Consider the following 21,233-nt stretch of genomic DNA (forward strand, 5'->3'; position numbering starts at 1 on the left):
GATTTTAGGAAAGATGTAGAGCTGCTGGAATGAGTACAGAGAAGGGCAACAAGACTGGTGAAAGGAACAAAGGGGTGTTCTTATGAAGAAAGGCTAAGTTCTGCAAATTGCAGCTTCTGGAGACTAGGCACCTGCGAGTTGATCTAAATGATGTGTATAAGGCCTTGTATGGATTGAGCAAACTCAATGCTAATGAGATTCTTCTTCTTGTTCAGGTTACTCAGCTGAGGGGGCATAATTTTAAATTGAAGAAAGACAATCGTAGTGTAGATATGCTTAAATTTGCTTTTAGCCAGTGGGTGGTTGATAGTTGGAAAAAACTTACATCTGTTGTAGTGGGGTTCAGCAACTTAACTAAGTTCAAGGCAGAATCAGACAAACATTTGGAGTGAATTGGATGGGTGACATGAGAAGGTTGTTGTTGTTTTTTTTTGGCTGATGCTATATGCTAATGCTAATGCAATATATAATTAATTCATTTTTTTTTTAAATAATGAAATTTGGCCAATCTCTAAATAGAATTTATTGTGAGAAGGTGATTGTCCAAAAAAAAAAAAAAAATGCAGACTCATCTGATGGCTTCATTAATACCTTACCATAATTCCTGCCTCTAGCTGTGATCAGTAGCATGATTAAAAATTATAACTTGCAGAAATCAAAAATAGATAATTCAGTACTCAGGCAGCAGCTATACTAGATAAATTTTAAAAAATAAAATAAAATAAAATTCTCTTTTAAAGAATTTTTATATAAGTACCTTGATGAAAGAAATTGTAATATTTGTTTTTCAAATTGTAATATATTTGTAATACCTTTCCAGATTGAACTAGATAAGTTTGCCAATAAAGAAATGTGTGATGGTCAGAAATCAGCATTTAATGCCCATAATCTTACTGGAGCTCTGGAATTGATATCCCACTCAAACATGATTTCTTTTACTAAATCCAATGCAAAGTCAAAACGATCGAGAGGTCAGTTATTAATTTTTTTCAATATACTTATGTATAGTGCCATGCAAATTGATAGCAAGATGCCTTCTTGTTTAGGCATGTATTTACTAAGACACAAACAAAAAAATAAAATAAAATCACTGAAATTTTAATGAAGGTTTTATTGCTCATCTAAAACTAATTTGTATTTTATCAGATATCCAAGATTATGTATAAGTCTTGACCTGGGGAACAGTAGATTTATTAACTTTCTTGTGATATTTCACAAGAAAGTTAATAAATCTACTGTTCTAATTACTACCCCCTACATCAATTTGTGTATCTAATGGGACATTATATCAGGCTTGGATCAAAGTACTGCAAAAACCTTGGGAGGTGCATTATGGCCACAGAAGCCTATGCGCCAACAACTACCAAAAAAAAAAAAAAAATGGGACATTATTCCTTAATCCCCACACACACACACCCTCTTTGTTTACAATGCATCCACAGAATTTCTGGAGAAGGGTTAAATCTAGTGTATTACTAGACTAAGATGGCATGTCAGTATTTCCTGTTGACAAAATGTTGCCAACTGGTTTTGAGTAGTGACAAGATAGAGCATTCTTGAAAAATTAGGTGTCTATTATTTAAACTTCTCTCTAAGGTATTTGAGAAGAATGAACTGCCTTTTATGCATAACATGTGACAGGTGGAATATGTATAAGATAGAAACCTTTCAAAGCTGGAAATCTCAAAATTGTACTACATAATGATGCTGATGTTCTCAAGAAAGTCCCTCCGTGTGGCTTAATCTGCGAGATGCCAATGGAAAGCAGAATCTCATTGACTTTTTGTATAAAAAAAAAAGAATTTCAATCTGTGAATAGAAGAAAGAAAATTTCGAATTTACAGAAATGTTTTCAGGTATGCTGGTTCAGGTTTTGAGTTGCTTAACAATCACACATCATAATTGGCCCAACAAATCTTTTGTTTGGAAGACTTTTCATCGTAAATTGTCCCAAGGTTTGGGAAAACCAGAAATAATAATGCTTGAATGGGAGGGAATGAAAAGCAATTGACCACTCTTTGAGTTGTACCCTAGCATTAGCTACTGCCATCCTGAAACGCAGAAATTCCATGTTCTCTTGTACTGCATGAAACACCCTATAGAAAAATGTTTTCCTTATGTGAGATCAGGAATGGAGGCTTGTATGCTTTTAATCCCTTCAGGGAAAAGACTCTCTCAAACACAGGGGTGCCGAACAGAATTTCTGTTTTTGTTGAATTATTTCCAGAAATGTCTGGCCTCTGAGGAACTTTCGGAAAAACCAAAATGCTAGCACTATTGCATCTTTGATGACTAGAGCTCATGTCACAGGAATTTTTGTAGGGTGCTTAGTCTCTAGTTGTGGCGCTGTCGAGAAATTACCTAGACATTTTTCAACAACAGCATGGTACATTTTTAATGGTTTTCTAACAACGTTTAAGAAACATGAGTGTCTTGATGTCAATACTTATTGACCCCTCACCATTGACTGAAAAAAAAAATCCCCTGGTAGTCCTAATGGTAGGAAACTTCCTGTGCTTGAACTTGAAGCATTTAGATTTGTTCAAACCACAAAAAACTGTTCAGCACTTGCTGCCACTGAGATTATTATTTTTTTTAATTATTAAACAAAACTTCAGGCTTAAGTGAAATGTGATTAATTCTCAAGAATACCTACTCAGAATTTGATGACTCTCCTCATCAAATTCTGTGTAAGTAAGTAACAGCACTTGTTATTGTTTTATATGGCTAATGTTACAACTCTGAAAAGTTTTATAGCAAATGACCCTGCTCAACTTAATTTCTGTTTCCTGAATAAAAACTTTCTGCCATTTTTATTCAAATCAGTGTTTATGCTGTGTAGGTAATGTAATGCATGATGGCTGCTGTTTAGTGAGCATTGTCTTCTTAATTGAATGGAACAACAACTTTATCTAGAGTTTATATAGTCTTCTCCTTACAGTTCTATCAGTTGATTATATATTCCACTTATTTCTCTTCAAGGATTTCACACCAAGGCTTTCATCAGATATAAATCTATTTTGAATTCAGGAATGATGAATTACAAATACATCATTTTCTTTTACTGTCACTCATATAATTGTTGCTTTGTACAATTTTAGCCATTAGTATTAATTTTCAAGAGGATCACTTGGGGAAAGAACCTCCTTCTGCAGCAATTGAGATCACATTGCCTTCCGGTGCATGTAATTCATCTTGGACTACCACATGTGAAGAGTATTAAGTTGTGTAATGACTATTGCTTGATGGCTGTTCCCACAAATTGTGAGCACTCAGATTGATTGGATTTTACTAATACATAAGAGGGGAATATAGTTGCTGCACTCACACACTTGTAAATGAGGCTTAGAGCCAACTGCAAGGATGTCAGAAAACTTTTAATCTTTTTTGGTGACTCTAAGCCCATTTTGTGTGTGTGTGTGTGTGTGTGTGTGTGTGTGTGTGTGTGCGTGTGTGTGTGTGTGTGTGTGTGTGCGTGCTTGTGTGTGCGCGTGCACGCACGCACGCATGAGTAGCAGCTGTGCTCTGGTCCTATACGACTGACCAGAGCTGTACTCTGGTCATATTAGCAAAATCCAGTCGATCTGAATGCTGTAAGTTTTCTGCGTAACTTGCCATTCAGCTTATGTTAAATTAAATACAGTAAACCCCCGCTATTCGTGGTATCTGTATTCGCGTATTCGCGGTTGCTGATTTAATATAAAATGAAACCTGAAAAAAATGTGAATTTTAAAGCGCCGTGAACATTTTCCGCCATAAAAAAAAACATGGGCGTGGCTAAAATTATCTTTCCCGGTAAAAACAGCGCTCAGCGGGTGGGGGGAGGGGGTGACAAAATCGCGAGCGTGGATGTTTCTCGCTAATCCTTGTTCAGTATGTGTTATGTGCTTGTCATGGAAAATTTCGTCGTTTGCTTTTAATTTATATGCTTATAAATTTATAAATTGATATGCTTACAAAAGTGATAAATCTACCATTTTGCAGTGTAAAACAGACTTTTTCGAGTGTGTTAACGGAAGAAAGTGCCTTTATTGTGGACAAGTTCTTTCTAACCCGTACAAAAATATGGCTACGAATAACAAGGGAAATGTGAAAAGATCAAAGGTGATGACATTAGCGAATAAAATTGAGTTATTAGACAAAATTTCTAATGGTGAAAGTGTCTCTTCAGTGGCAAAACATTATAAAATCAATGAGTCAATGGTACGATCAATCAAGAAATCGGAAGAAAAAATCCGCCGTAGTGTCCGTGAAAACGCGCTAATTGCTTCAAAAAATTTGCTCTGTAACTCGTGATGTTAAATTAGAAAAAATGGAAAAAGCTTTAAATCTGTGGATAGAAGACCGAACTCAAAATAAAATTCCGTTAAGTTCACTCATCATTCGTGAAAAGGCAAAACTCCTTTATCAACACTTTAGCGAAACTGGTGATAGCACTGGCGGGATAAGTTTTTTAGCTAGCAAAGACGGTGGTTTGAAATTTCTAATAAATATTATATTTAATATTAAATTGTTTCTTATTTTCATTTCGATGCCATATTTTGCATTTCATTATGTACTGTCTATGTACATAGTCATATTATGAAGGTACCTATAATACATACATAGACAAAATTTTAGACTAGTTTTTCTTATATATTTCATACTTTGGAACGGAATCCCTTTATTACTATGCGAGCCTTAACTCAGTATTTGCGTTTTCGTTATTCGCGGCATTTCTCAGGAACGTAACCCCCGCGAATAGCGGGGGTTTACTGTATATCTTTAACTGCCACTTACCATAATTTATTTAGATTCTGTTAATGCAGTCTAAGCCACATAACAGTAAACAGTCCTCTTCTCATCATTTTTTCCAGAAAATTTGCACACTTATTAAGTGCTACAAAAATAAACCTAATTAAATAGTATTATGTTGAATTCCAGGATGCTCAGGAATATTAGTCAATCAGACAGCAGATAGATATTAACTCAGCAGCACAATGAGATGGTCTCAGAATGGTTCTTCAGGATTGTCACAGACATTTTCTCAAATATGACAAGCTAGTGTTCTCTACAGGGAGTGAAAAATTATTATTATTATTAGCTATATGGTGCAAGAAAGCCTGAGGCTTATGTACCGTACCAGCCAAAAAAAAAATTCCTTGAGTTACCCTGAGAGAGAGAGAGAGAGAGAAGGGGGGGGGGATCACCAAGAAAGAGAAGAATGATGATATCCAGCTCAGGACCCTGGGTGTGCTAAACCCATACTCACCAGATGTGAGCCCCTGGGGATAAATATGCTGATGGAACTAATATTCTGGTTAAGCTTGCGGGTCAGGTGGAGTGAATTTCAGTTTAGCTTGGTTGTTCTGTGACAACCAAATCTTTTGCTTCCACATTCACATTGGTGGAACTGTTGATGGCCCTTGATATATGTGCAAGTACTGAAATACTGCACCTGGTATGCTGGAGGTAATCCTCCAGGTATTGCCCCAAGCGATAAGCGATATTAGTGACCACAGTGCCTTTTTAGTGATTATCTAGTATGCTTTACTGTAAATACGTTTCTCCTGAGTTTTGCAAGTGCATTAACTCTTGAGTATTTGAATTAAATAGATATATTCAAATAATATAACCTAGAAAGGAAAACACCTTTCTTTAACTCCCTTTTTTATTTTTAGTTCATACTAACCTTCTCTTCGGTCACTAGGTGGCACTGCTCTTGCCTACCTGTGGCGGGGCTGGTAACCTGGGAGGAAAAGATAATCGCTCACGGCCAAAAAGAGCACATTATGAGTAAATCAAACTCTGACTTATCTGGACTGGCAGGTACACCCCAGACATCTAAAAATAAAGATAGTTCCATAGCAGGCTTCTGAACATTAGAAAACTGAGACAGAAACACATCCAGTTCCAACTTTCTTGATCATTCACTCAACTGATGAAATGCAAATGGCAAAATTTCACCATTCAGGGTCCAAAAGGAATTGGAAAGTAGAGCTGGATCTCACAAATCTTTAAAGAGACTGAAGTCAGGAGATATTCTTTTTAAGACCTCTAATGCCAAATTCTGAGCAACTGTTGAGAATTAATCTCTTTGCAAGTTTACCAGTAATTGTGACACCCCACAGATTACTAAACACTTCTAAAGGAGTGTCTCAGACTGGGATTTATTAGATTTATCTGAAGAGTAAATGCTAGAAGAACTGAAAGATCAAGGAGTAATTCAAGTCAACAGAATCTCCACCAGAAAAGATGGCAATCTGACCTCTACACGAAATTTCCTCTTGACATTTAACACACTGCATCATCCAACATCCATTAAGGCTGGATATTTGGTATGCAATGTCAGACCATATATTCCAAACCTGCTGCGGTGTTTCTGATGTCAAGAAGTACGGATATTCCCAGACTGCTGGGGAATCCCTACTTGTGCAAAGTGTGGTTCAATAGAACATGACTGCGAAGCTTGCACTGTACCTCATCCAATATGCCCAAACTGTAAAAAAGACCACCCTGCCTATGCTAGAACCTATGAACTCTGGAAAAATGAAAAACTTATTCAGAAGTATAAAACAAGCCATAATGTTTTCTATCAAGAAGTAGAGCGGATCAGATCATCTCACAACCAACCCATCCAAACAGACCTCCTTACCCCAAATCACCAAAAGATACCAGTCAACAGCAGTGCAAACTGAATTATCAGTACCTCCAAAAGAGTCTTTTTCAAATTATCTCAAAACTTTGTACACTGCAACCCAAAGTCAAGCAGTCAATACACCAATATCCATATCATGCGAAAAACTTCACCCCCCCCCCCCCCGGACGAAGAATGCAAAGAAAAACAAATCAAAAACTTCCAGAAATCAAGAGGAAATGGATATTAATGAAAAATCAGCAGATGATGTCCTAGAAATTTTTGTCGAAGAAGACATGGACATGGGAAAGCCTTACATTAAAAAATAAATAAAGAGTGAAAAACAGAGAACTTCAACAACACAATAACATTCTGAAATCCTAACAAGAAAATAATAGTGAACACAATAATTCAGCGGAATTGTCGTGCCACTGTTGATGACATATATGATCTTACCTCTAAATATACTCCAATATGTCTCTGCCTTCAAGTGATGTATTTAAAACCTGAAGATACACCAAAACCTGAAGATACACAAAGGATAGGTGGAACAGGACCAGGGTATGTCTGCCAGGGGCAAAGGTTGATGACGTTGTAGAGCAGATATCATCTTTTAAGGGCACAAAAGGTGATATAGTTGTACACGTTGGCACTAATGATATTAAGAGTAGGAGACCAGCGGAATTACTTAACAAGTACAGGTCACTGTTGAAAAAAAGCCGTGAAGTAGGGTTGAATTTGAAAGTGTCTGCAATTCTGCCCAGACACGATAGGAGGGAGTATATGATGAGAGCCTTGTCGATCAATTCGGCCCTGGAAAGATTGTGCAAGGCTGAAGGGGTAGAATTTTTTTCAGCCTGGACTGTACTTGTTAACAGGAGAGATTGCTTCTACAGGGATGGGATACACTTAAATAGAAAGGGTGCAAGAATATTTGCTGATGCTATCGAGGCAGTGTTAGGTGGGTCGGAAAACTGCTAGCTTGGGGGGAGACAAAGACTAATGGATTAACAGTAGCCACGGGCAGAGGTGAAAGAGATTCTTGCACAGCTTCTATTGGAATGAGCAGAAGCCTGAAAAACAAGATGCAGGATATTTCAGAGACTGCTGGAAGTCATTGCGGTACAAGTAAACACATGGGTTGTGTTAGGGCAGCTAAGAATAGAAACAGGTGCATGTATACTTGCGTGTACACTAATGCTAGGAGTTTAGTAAATAAATTTGATGAATTTGAGGTATTACTCAAAACATCAAAGGCAGATATTGTTGGGATATCAGAGACGTGGTGTCACACAGATATAAGGAATGCAGAACTGGAATTTGGGGAGTACAACGTCTACAGAAAGGATAGACAGGATAGGAAGGGAGGAGGGGTTATGCTATTAGTTAAGAAACACATAAAATCCAAGGAAGTGAAGCCAGTTGACATCGCTGGACAGTGCAGTGTTGAGTCAGTTTGGTGTGACATAAGCATAGGTAAATCAAAATTGAGAGTAGGAGTGTGCTATAGGCCTAATGACTCTGATGAGTATAATAAGATACTGTACAGGGAAATAGAGTGGGCCAGTAAATCAGAGAGTCTTATAATGGGGGATTTTAATTTCCCAGATATTGACTGGAATTTGTGGGTTGGTCACTCACACACTAGCAAGGCTTTTGTGGATTTATTGGATGATTGTTTTCTACACCAGCATGTTCGGGAGGCAACTAGAGGGAGTAATACTCTTGATCTGATTATCAGTAGTGATTCTTCATGCATTAGGAATCTGCAGATAAATGAACCACTGGGTGGCAGTGATCACAGTGTGCTGAAGTGGGATTTACTCAAGGAGGTAACTACCATCAGAGGTAAAGGGAAGGGTTTTTGCTTTCGTAAAGGAGACTATGCTGGTCTGAGACAGTATTTAAATTCTATACAGTGGGACCAACTGATGATGTTACCAACAGCAAATTCAAAATGGGAAGCATTCAAGGAACTAATCTTGGAAGCTACCGGGCTTTACATACCAACCAAGAAATATTGTTCAAGGTTCAGGCCTAAATGGTTGTCAGATGAACTAATGAGACATATGGCAGAGAAGAAAAATGCATGGGATACATACAAATTAATGGGTGACGTGGAAGCCTATGATAGATATAAGTTGGTCTGTAACCAAGTCACAAAGGAGATTAGGCAGGCAAAGGCAGATTATGAGAAATCCTTGGCAAAGGATGCAAAGAAAAACAGAAAAGAGTTCTTTACCTATTTAAACTCAAGAAGGAAAGGGATGAATCAGATTGGTCCACTGGATGTTGATGGTTCAACAGTTGAGGATCCAGCTCAGGTGGCTAACAATCTAAACGAGTATTTTGCATCTACATTCACACATGAGGAGTTATTCAGGAAGGGGAATGTCGTAGGTGAAGTAAACATTGGCAGCGAGCTAGATGATTTTCTAATAACTGAGAGGAAAGTGGAGGAGAAATCGTTGAGGATAAACATAAAAAAGGCACCCGGGGTGGATGGGATCTATCCAGTTATATTAAAGGAGGCAGCAAAGGAAGTAAGCAAACCCCTAGCCATAATTATGAGAGCTTCTTTGGACTCAGGGGAGGTACCCATGGACTGGAGATGTGCAAATGTAACCCCAATTCACAAAGGAGGATCAAAGGCTGACACAAGTAATTATAGACCTGTTAGTTTAACTTCGGTTCCAGGAAAATTAATGGAGGCACTGGTTAAAGAAGCACTGCAGGATCATCTGGACAAGAATTCAGTTATAGCTCAGACACAGCATGGGTTTGTTAAGGGCAGGTCTTGTCTGACCAATTTGATTGGATACTATGATGTAGTCACAAAAGAACTGGATGCAGGGAATAACTTTGATATTATATATTTGGATCTTAGAAAGGCTTTTGATACTGTTGCGCATGGAAGACTGCTGCACAAATTGGAGAAGTGTGGCATTCGAGGCAAATTGCTGCTATGGATAAAGGGATGGTTGAGTGGCAGAAGACAGAGAGTGATAATCAATGGACACTGCTCAACGTGGACTAATGTTATTAGTGGAGTTCCTCAGGGTTCAGTGTTGGGTCCATTGTTGTTTTCTGTATTTATAAATGATATTGATGATGGTGTATCAGGCTTAATGTCCAAGTTTGCAGACGATACAAAGGTTGGCAGGGTTGTTAAGGACACTACTGATACTATGCTGCTGCAACAGGATCTGGAAGGGTTGAGCAGATGGGCTGAGAGGTGGCAAATGAAGTTTAACATTGACAAATGTAAAGTACTACATATGGGAAACAGTAACCCCAGATCAACGTATCAACTCTGTGGTACTACGCTGACAGTGGTAGAGAATGAAAAGGACCTGGGGGTAATTGTGCAGGCAGATATGAAGTTCTCTGAGCAGTGCAGACGAGCTGCAAGAGTAGCTCATGGTGTCTTGTCAATGATATACAGGAATTTTTCTAGCAGGGACAGGGATGTGATTATTCCCTTGTATAAGGCATTGGTCAGGCCACACCTTGAGTACTGTATACAGGTCTGGAGGCCTCATTTCAAGAAGGATGTAGAGCTGCTGGAACGAGTACAGAGAAGGGCAACAAGATTAGTGAATGGAACAAAGGGTTGCTCTTACGAAGAAAGGCTTAAGTTTTGCAAATTACAGAGCCTGGAGACTAGGCATCGCCGAGGTGATCTGATAGAGGTGTACAAGGCTTTGAATGGCTTGAGCATGCTCAATGCCGATGGAATTCTTCCTCTTGCTCAGAATAATCACCTGAGAGGGCATAAATTCAAAATGAGGAAGGACGGATGTCGGATAGATGTGCGGAAATTCGCCTTTAGCCAGCGGGCAGTTGGTTTGTGGAATAGACTTCCATCGCTTGTTGTTGAAGTTGATAGCCTAAACAAATTTAAGGCTCAGCTGGACAGGTATTTCGAACGAATTGAGGGGTGAAATGGGAGTAGTGGTTGTTTTTTTTTTTTTTTTTTTTTTTTTTCTTTTATTTTGGCTGATGCTGAATAAGCTTGCTTTCTTGCATCATATGCCTCTACTAATGCTAATGCTAACTGTCTCAGTTTAATATCTTTAAAAAAGACAGAACCCACCAAAATACATGGTGGTGTAGCTGATTTAGTAAGCCCACATGTTCCTACCAACTTGTCTTACTGAATTCTCCACTTGAGACAGTAGTTGTCGTTTGAGTAGCTGCTAACATTCACATTACAATATGCCCCTTGTACATTACACTTAGTTACAGCTTTCAACAAAATGATCTAACTAGTCTCATTGCCCAGCTTCCCACACTTTTCCTCATTCTGGGAGATTTAAATGGACATCATACACTATGGGGTAACAACCACATTGATGAAAGTGGAAAACTAATTGAACAATGTGACAACAACCTTCTTCTAAATGGGTCACCGAACATCACCTTCCTTCTGGAACTAATACTGCAATAGACTTGTCCATCTATTCAGAAACCATGTATACTACTTTAAAGTGGACAGTAAACAATGATCCAGTGCATAGTGATCATTTTCACATACTAATTGATTTAATAAACAAGCCCTCTTATCAACCTACTAAAATTTTGCAATGGCTCATTGATAAGGCAAATTGGCAGACTTATAAAAAACTAGCTAAGCTCGACATGGAAATAATTCAAGAATCTCCAACCGATGAAGTGGTTGACTATATCACAAAAACAATATTATATGCAACAGAAAAAAAACCATACCGAAATCGTCTTAAAAATTGCCAATACCCCCAAAAATCTGGTGGAGTAATGAATGCCATGCTGCTAAAAAAGAGCAAAATAAAGTGTGGAATAACTTTCGCCATAATCCAACTACAGATAATCTTATTGAGTATAAATGCACCAGAGCAAGAGCAAGGTATGTTAGACGCAGTAATAAAAAGGCTGCTTGGATCCACTTTACTTCAACCATCAGTCAAGAAACCACTACCCATAAAATTTGGAAAATAATCAGAAAAATAAATGGCAAATACCAGATGACTCCTGTGGCTATCATGGAATGGCGACGACAGACATTTCTGACCCTGTTCAAATTGCCAATATCGTAGGGGAAACATTTGTCAAAAATCAGCAATAGAAAGTTACACACCAGCCTTCAGAAGATTTAAAACAGAAAAACAAAGATTAAACTTTTCGTCAAAAGGGAATGAACACTATAACCTACCATTTACTATCCATGAACTGCATAGAGCTTTATTTTCAATATAAAATTGAAAATAAAGTTTCCTACCAAGAAAACAAGTAAAATTAAATACCAAAATGCACTTTTGCTTCTGCCACTTACAGTCACCAGTTAGTGGCATGTTAGACAGAAGCGTCCATCCATCCAGACACATCAATCTCAGACTGGGCTTGATCAGTCCTCTCAGTCCAGCATCCATCTCCACCAAAGGAAGTAGACCAATGCAGTAATACACCACTGACAGTTCCATCCAAGAGACTTGAAGTGGGGAATTTGCAAAAATCAGATCCAGTTCAGGTGAAGCAATCTCACCTATCAAGCATGGACACAGATGATACCACCAACTCGGAAGGTCCTGAGCAGCAAGTGATAGTTCCTAAGCGATCTTTCTAGTGTGATTATCTAGCGTTTTTCCTAGGCGAGTACTAGTGCTTTTTTAAACCCTCCACTGCTCGCAATGTTACTGCTTCCCTCGCTGAGCACACGTCACTGCTTCCCTAGCTGAGCAACATACTGCTCTTCTATTCTTCTGATTGCTTGGTCACTGGTTGGCACTGCTCCTGCATTCACGTGCCTGGGCCGGCAACTGGAAGAAGGAATTCCCTCTTCCAGGGCTAAAAGGAGCAACGATGGATTGCAATGAATATCTATCTCTGGAGCCCACAGGCGGTAAAGTTGTTAACTCTGTCTCAGAATATGAGTCGAATCGTCCGAAGAGACTTCAGACGGAAAAACAGATTTCAGATGTGCCAGCATTTCTTATAATGCACTCATTGTCCACACAACCTGTCGGCAAGCTATCGCCTTTTCTGATACAGAAATGTTTAGAATCTGTTGTTGGATCCCCTAAAATGATGAAGCGTCTCCAATCTGGAGACCTTTTAATCGAAACTTCAAAAACATCTCATTCAGAAAAGTTGTTAAATTTAACAACATTCAACAATATTCCAGTGTCAGTTACGCTCCATAATACCCTGAATACGTCTCAGGGCATTATCAGTGAATGGTATTTACTAACTGTCTCTGAAGAAGAAATAGTACAAGAGCTTAGCGAACAAAAGGTGACACATGCTCAGAGAATAATGACCAACATAGATGGCAACCTACTACCAACTAGGTCCATTATTTTGACGTTCAGCACTCTTTTTCCATCTTCTGTCAAAGCAGGTTAATTAAACTGAAGATTCAACCTTACATCCTGAATCCCATTCGCTGCTTTAAGTGCCAGAAGTACGGCCATGCACAGACTGCATGCTGAGGCGATGCTGTGTGTCCTATTTGTGGCTCCAAGGAGAGTGTACAGATTCCTCTCCTACTTGCCCAAACTGTAAAGGAAGCCATCCTGCATTTTCTAAAGCATGTGACCTCTGGAAAACAGGAAAAAAAATCCAGAAATATAAAGTGGAGCATAAAGTCACATATCCTGAAGCAAGAAAGCAAGTGCTGTTAACCATGTCTAGCAGATCATATGCATCAGTAACCAGAAGTAGCCACTCAGTTGAAACACAAACAGATGTCTCCATAGAACCAAGCAGTTCTTTTTCCACCTGGGCCAAAACTGCGCTAACATCCAAAAAGAAACTTAGTCACTGAGACCAGCAATATGGCAATTGTATCCCAACTGATGCCATCTCATCATTGCCCAAAACAGCAAAATCAGCAAATGTTGAAGACCAGGAAAAAGTGAAACAATGCAATAGGAAAATGGAAATTGATATTCAACCAGAGGATGAAGAATCAGTTTTAGAACTATATGCTAATGATACCATAGAAACAGGACGCCCAACCTTTTCAAGGAATGAAAAATCAAAACAAAGCAGACTGAAGCCTTCTCAGAAAAAAACAGTCAGACGAGTCTTCCTCAATCAAACCCAAACAATAAATAAATTCATACAATGTAAGTGTAGAGGATTACACAGTAATTTTGATGACCTGAGTGATTTACATTTTCAAACAAATGCAGTAGGTGTATGCTTACAGGAAACATTTCTATCACCAAAAGTCTCTCTCAGATTCAAAAATCACACCATGTTTAGACGAGACAGAGAGTCTGATGGTCATGTTCGTTGAGGGGTAGCTGTTCTTGTAGAATCCCCCCTCGACGTGGGCACCTGTACGTGGTGAGGGGACCTCCCAGTGACGCTGCTGGACTTCCAGACTAGCATCACTGGGATCCAACGCCCACAGCCTAGGTTCCGGGCTTACATCAATGGAATCCGGCGTGTTTGCCGTGTGCTGCGACCCGTGGAAATTCGGAAAGGGGGATCCTGGTGGTTGAGGGGCCCAGCTTCAATACACCACTTTGGCCCCTGCTTCGACAAGACGGGTGGTCCTGGAAGGCCCGGCTAGGATCAATCGGCTAGTAGGTTCGCCTGCGAGGGTCAACCGTGTCAATGCCACGCCCCTACCCTCATGGTCCGAGGGACAGGATTCAGGCTGGCAGCGGTGCGGGTATGGTGTCTGGGTAGCCCTGGCGTCCCACTCCCGAGCGCATTTATTGCATGCCGGGTAGTGGGCGTCCCTTTGGGCTCCGTGGTGGGTGGGGAGCCCGGGCACTGAACCATTTAAAAACTCCCATGAATCCTGATAAACATATTCCTTCAGGGGCCCCAACCCGGTCCCTATCTGAAAACATAGACGGAGAGGCAGATAATATTATTGCGACAAAGAGGCAGCAAACTGAAACATCATCATCAGGGCCTGTCCCAAGATTTCTCATTATGCATTCCACCAATGAAAAACCGATTAGCAAAATGTCGCCCTTTTTTATTCAAAAAGGGTTAGACGGGTTAGCAGGTTCTCCCAAATCAGTTAAGAGGCTCCGTTCTGGAGACCTCTTAATTGAAATTAAAAATGACAGGCAATTGGAACATCTACTCCGAGTAACATCAATCGGAGGTATCCCTATAACAGTGATACCACACAGAACACTCAATTCATCGAGAGGTGTCATTTCGGAGTGGGACCTTCTCGACGTAACCGAGGAGGAAATCTGCTCCGAATTAAAACCACGGAGTCATTGCCGTCAAGAGAATCACTGCGCGAAGGGATGGAAAAATTGTTAAAACCAGGAGCGTTATCCTGACTTTTAACTCTCCTAAACCTCCTGATGAGATTAAAGCTGGATACATCAACTGTTCAGTGCGTCCGTATGTTCCAAATCCTTTACGGTGTTTTAAATGCCAGAAGTACGGACATTCTCAAATGGCCTGCCGCGGAGTCCTTGCATGCGCTCGATGCGGTGCAAAGGACCACGAAACAACAGCACGTTCAGCCGCAAAACCCACCTGTATTAACTGTGAAGGCGAACACCCGGCCTATTCACGAGCATGCCAGAGGTGGAAAGAAGAAAAAGAAATTCAACGGCTGAAGGCAGAGCTAAATATATCATACCAGGAGGCAAGGAAATCGGTCAAACCCCTGAATATCAACAAATCTACCTACGCCCAGAAGGTAGCAGGGAGATGTTCCGTTGGAACTCAGACGGACATGACCATTCCTCCAAAGGAGTCTTTCACTCCCATCGTGCGTTACCTTTTAAGTTCTCAAAAACCTGCGCAGAAGGAACAATCAGCTGCCACTCCTATATCGGTACCTCCTAACGCTCTTCAAGTTCCAAAGGTAACTATGAAAGAAAAGAATAAAAAAGGGGAACTCCCCACTAGTACCCAAGAAAAGATGGATGTGGAGCAGAAGGAGGTACCCGAAGATTCAGTTTTGGAACTCTTTGCGGAGGAGGAAATGGACACGGGACAGCGTCCATTCTTCCCAAAAAAGACAAATCCAAGACTGATAAAAATAAGCCCTCAGCACCTCGGAAGCCGCCTGATGGATCCACTAAGCCCAAATAATGGCTAAATTCCTACAATGGAATTGTCGTGGATTCCGGCGAAATCTTGATAACATCAAGGCCCTCCTGCAAAAGCACGAGCCAGTTTGCTTTTGCTTGCAGGAGACATATCTAAAGGCAAATGATGATCCCACCATGCACAACATCACAGTTTTTCAAAAGGATAGAATTGCGGATGGCTCTGTACATGGGGGAGTGGTTATCCTTGTGGGTAACCAGACCCCAGTGCAGCCCCTGCTAATTACAACCAGCATAGAGGCTGTTGCAATTCGCCTTTCAGTGGGATTTCTATTAACTGTGTGCTCCATTTATTTGCCACCTGGGACTGACATCTCCCAGGCAGACCTTGATGATCTTCTAACGCAGCTGCCTCCCCCTTTCTTAATTCTCGGGGATTTTAACGGACATAACACCCTGTGGGGTAGTGCTAACATCAACGGAAGGGGACGAGTCATAGAGCGTATGCTCAATGACAATGACCTTTCCCTTCTAAATACTGGAACAAACACCCTCTTCCACATGCCTACCCGTACTTTTTCTGCCATTGATCTCTCTATCTGCTCCCCTTCTCTACTCCCTTCACTCACCTGGGAAGTGGAGGAGAATCCATACGGAAGTGATCACTTCCCTGTGATAACCTCGTTACACAGTGGGAGACCATATCTTCCCTTCAGGTTACCATGCTGGAAGATTGATCAGGCTGACTGGACTGCCCTCCAACATCAGGCAATTTTTGATCTTAGCACGGTCAGTCAAGACCCTATCAATTATGCAGTTAAGTACATCACAGAAAATATTGTCCAAGCAGCTGCGAATGCTGTTCCAAAAACATCTGCCCGGTTTCCACCATTTCCCAAACCTTGGTGGAATTCACAATGCACAGCAACAAAAAAGGCTCAAAACAAAGTGTGGGGGATATTTCGCCGATATCCTACCACGAACAACCTTATAGCCTTCAAACGTGCACGAGCCAAAGCACGCTACATCCGTCGTCAGAGTCAAAAGGAATCGTGGATCCGTTTTACATCGTCTATTAACCAGTCTACCAATTCTAAGGTAGTCTGGGATAAAATCCGGAAAACGAAGGGAAAATATACATCCCACCCTTCTTCAATCCTAGATTATAATGGATGCGCTATTGCAGATCCAACTGCAATAGCCAATGCTCTTGGGGAAACATTCTCTAACATCTCTGCAACATCTTCGTATTCCCCAGAGTTCCTGGTCCTGAAATATAAAATCGAAAAACAGGCACTTAACTTTAAATCTAAGAGCATTTATCCCTACAACGGGGATTTCACTATTCAGGAACTGAAAAGAGCCCTCGCTCTTTCCAAAGCAAGTGCCGTCGGACCAGAAGGCATCCATTATGAAATGATTAAACATCTCTCACCAAAATCTATGGATTGTCTGCTCCTTCTGTATAACAGAATCTTTACTGAAGGGCAGTTTCCGGACTCCTGGCGAAAGGCAATCGTTCTTGCCTTTTCCAAGCCAGGAAAGGATTCAAAAGTCACCACCAATTATCGTCCTATTGCTCTGACTAGCTGTCTGTGCAAAATCCTGGAGAGAATGGTTAATTCTCGTTTAATTTGGTATCTCGAAACAAATGACCTTCTCTCCAACATCCAGTGCGGCTTCCGAAGGAACCGGGCCACTTTGGACCATCTTATTAGATTGGAAGCATCCATCCGGGATGCTTTCCTAAAACGCGAACACTTGGTGTCGGTGTTCTTTGACATGGAGAAAGCGTATGACACAACTTGGAGATTTGGCATCTTAAAAGATCTGCATAGCCTTGGCCTTAGGGGGCAACTCCCCATTTTTATTAAAAACTTTTTAGCCAATCGATCTTTCCAAGTTCGTGTGGGATCCTCACTCTCTCGTTCCTTCAGCCAACAGGAGGGAGTACCACAAGGATCAGTATTAAGTGTCACGCTTTTTGCCATCAAAGTCAATTCCATCACAGAACAACTTCCTCCAACTGTAAACTGTGCCCTCTATGTTGATGACTTTAGCATATTTTGTCGGTCATGCAACATGAGGGTTATTGAAAGACAACTGCAGAAAGCTATTGATCGCCTCAACTCCTGGGCTCTTGTTAATGGCTTCAGGTTCTCGCCGGAGAAGACCGTTTGCGTACACTTTTGTCGTAAGCGTAATCTTCATCCTGAACCTGAATTAAAGCTCGGACAAAATGCAATTCCAGTAGCAGCGGACACAAAATTCTTGGGACTCGTATTCGATAAAAAGCTGACCTTTCTGGATCACATCCGTCAACTCCGCACAAAGTGCACAAGAGGGCTGAATATTCTGCGCTCTCTTTCCTCAACATCTTGGGGTGCGGATCGATGCACCCTACTACTCATCTATCGTGCACTTGTACAATCCAGACTGGATTACGGGTCCCTGGTATACAATTCGGCCAGAGACAGTGTACTTCGATGGATGGATCCTGTCCATCATCAGGCTCTCCGTATAGCTACTGGAACATTTCGAACATCTCCCGTCCAGAGCTTATACGTCGAAGCAAACGAACCACCGTTATCGCTTCGACGTAAGCAGTTGTCCTTAAAGTACGCCTTAAAACTGAAATCCCTGCCAGACCATCCTACGTGGCCATTCGTTTTTGAGCCACGATGGGAAAATTTGTACAACACCCGTAAGACTGCCAATCGTCCTTTTGGTATTCGTCTCCAAGAGCTACTCAAAGAACTTAATATCAAGGTAGACAAGGTTGCCCAAACACCAAAGCAACCCCTTCCACCCTGGCATGCTCATGTTCCAACATGTGACTTGTCTCTCAGAAATTGGGGAAAGTCGGACACTCCATCGTCTGTCTACCAGCAGCTTTATTCAGCACACCGAGCTGAACATTCTGACTTCGCGCCAGTTTACCCAGACGGTTCGAAGTCGGAATCATATGTGGGATCTGCTGCTGTTTTTAGAGACAGCACTACATCGGAGCAGATTCCTTCTGAATGCAGCATATTTACTGCAGAGCTGCACGCTATAAAGTTAGCCTTGGATCACATTAGTGAATGCGAATACCAACGGTTCATTTTATATTCTGACTCTCTCAGTGTGTTACAGGCTTTAATATCTGTGAGATATAATCCTCATCCAGTTCTTTCTAGCATTCAGCAGAAGATTCACGTTCTCCATGAACACGAATATGACATCCGCTTCTGCTGGATTCCCAGCCACATTGGGATTAAGGGAAATGATTTGGCTGACGCCACAGCCAAATCAGCAATTCCCAATAATAACCGCTGCCTGTTAGTCCCCTATACAGACTTCAGGCCAATAGTACATCAAAAGATACATTCCCAATGGCAGGATTCGTGGAATAGACAGACTGCGAATAAATTATATCGTATAAAGCCTGTAATTGAACCGTGGCAGTCTAGTCTGCGCAGGAATCGTAAGGAGGAAGTTGTTCTAGCTCGTCTCCGCATAGGACACAGTCATCTTACACATGCTTTTCTGCTGAGGGCAGATGACTGTCCTATGTGGGAGAACTGCGGCACCATTTTAACTATTCATCATATTTTAACCGTGTGTCCACGTTTTAGACCTGAACGTGATTTTTATTTTACCGCCTTTAGTCATCTGGCTGAGCCTTATACACTCAGCCAGATTTTATCCGACAATGACCACGTGTCTGCTGTTTTTAGTTTTTTAAAATCAATAAACGTTTTTGCTTATATATAAAATTTATATTTTATTGTGATTTTCTCTTGATTTACCTTTTATACATTTGTTATATTTTTTGACATAGTGACCTAACCAATTAGGTCACTGAAAGTTTAATCTTTTATGCATGACCTGGTCTTGGCGCATTATAGCCTAAGTTGCTAATGCGCCAATAAAACCGAAACCCAAACTCTTGTAGAATCTACTTACCGTCAAGACGTCTCCAACTACAAACCTCCTTAGAAGTTTTAGCAGTTCGGATGGCAATGGGAATATCATTAACGCTTGCATCCATTTATATCTGACCCAATTATCCTTGCTCCCAGACTGAACTTGACAATCTAACCGCACAACTGCAGCCTCCTGTTTGTTTATTCGGTGATTTCAACGGCCACCATCCATTGTGGTGGTCTTCCACCATGGATAGGAGAGGCCAATTTCTGGATAACCATAACCTGACTCTGCTGAATTCTGGCTCTCCAACTCATATACAACTACCTACAGGTACTACTTCAGCCATAGACTTATCCATCTGTCCAGCATCTCTTTTTGTAAGCATGGAATGGTTAGTGCTGAATGATCCATTCTACAGTGACCATTTTCTTGTTATCAGTTCAATTGAAACGCAGGTCGTGTCATATCCTAAAAGCCGTACTTCTTGGAATTTTTATAAAGCAGACTGGGTAAACTACTCAACTTGTGTCCTACTCGACACACAATATGTTCAGCAACAACATATTGATGACGTAACTGACCACATTACCAGCCAAATGTTATCTGCAGCAGGAATTTCCATCCCAAAATCAGACCAATGCAGGCATGTACACAAAAACCAGTGGTGGAATCCGGATTAATCTAAAGTAAAAGTAGAAAAAAACTGTGCTTGGAACCAGTTCCGCAAATGGCGAATTACTACCAATCTAATTTTATACCAAAAACTCAGAGCAAAAGCAAGTAAAATTAGGAAGAAAGCAAAACATGACTCCGGGATCAACTTCGCATCAACTATTAACAAAAAATACTGACACTCGAATTAAAAATGCAAGCTCTCAATGGAAAATTTCCTCCACAGCAATCTCCGATAATACAATGGAATAGGCAGCACCTATCCTCTTCTACTGACATTGCAAATGCTTTAGCAGAATCTTTCTATAACATTTCCACCTCCTCTTCTTATATCACCTCCTTTCAACGCATTAAAACTGTTGAGGAATGTCATAAATTTAATTTTTCAATTAGACTCTCACTTCCGTAAAATCAACGCTTTTTTATAGCTGAACTCGAAGAACCCTTGAGCAAGTCTCCAAATAGTGCAGCAGGACAAGACAACGTTCACTACAGTATGCCGGAAGCATCTATGTGAAGCCGATCTCTACATACTATTACTTAAACCGGATCTTCTCAGAAAAAATACATATCCTAACTCATGGCATCATTCCTATATTTGTGCTATTCTAAAACCAGGTAAAGATCCTTCCGTAGTTGAGAATTACAGACCAATATCATTGACAAGCTGTTTGGGCAAAATCTTTGAAAGGATGGTGCAATATATCGAAGCTCATGAACCACCTTTACATCTTCAGAGGAAAACATTACTTTTGATGTATGCTGCAAAAATTCCCAGTCTTCCCTCCCACCCTAGTTGGAAATGTCTGTACAATACCGAATGGGAGTCATTTTATTACAGTAAGCCAAATGAAAACTGACCTGCTGCACTTAGACTTAAAGAACTCACTCAAACATGGAATATAGACATCGGCAATATATTTCAGGACATGACACCTCTTGATCTGCCTTGGACAAATATTTATGTTAATTACGACGACTATTTTCAGCAGTGGAGTAAGAACACCTTGACCCCC

At 40.6% G+C, this 21,233-nt stretch overlaps 1 protein-coding gene across 1 annotated transcript in view; it reads left to right on the top strand.

Annotated features, from left to right (window-relative positions):
* mute (gon-4 like protein muscle wasted) overlaps positions 1–21,233 on the top strand; it is a 1,102,179-nt gene that overhangs the window by 441,489 nt on the left and 639,457 nt on the right. The window contains exon 14 of the mRNA XM_090389940.1: positions 821–971. Within this exon, the coding sequence (XP_090246066.1) occupies positions 821–971 (151 nt within the window). The remainder of the gene's footprint in view (positions 1–820; positions 972–21,233) is intronic.

The sequence above is a fragment of the Mastigoproctus giganteus genome, chromosome 2 (assembly GCF_048544385.1).
Source record: "Mastigoproctus giganteus isolate SK-2022 chromosome 2, ASM4854438v1, whole genome shotgun sequence".
Lineage (NCBI taxonomy): Eukaryota > Metazoa > Arthropoda > Arachnida > Uropygi > Thelyphonidae > Mastigoproctus > Mastigoproctus giganteus.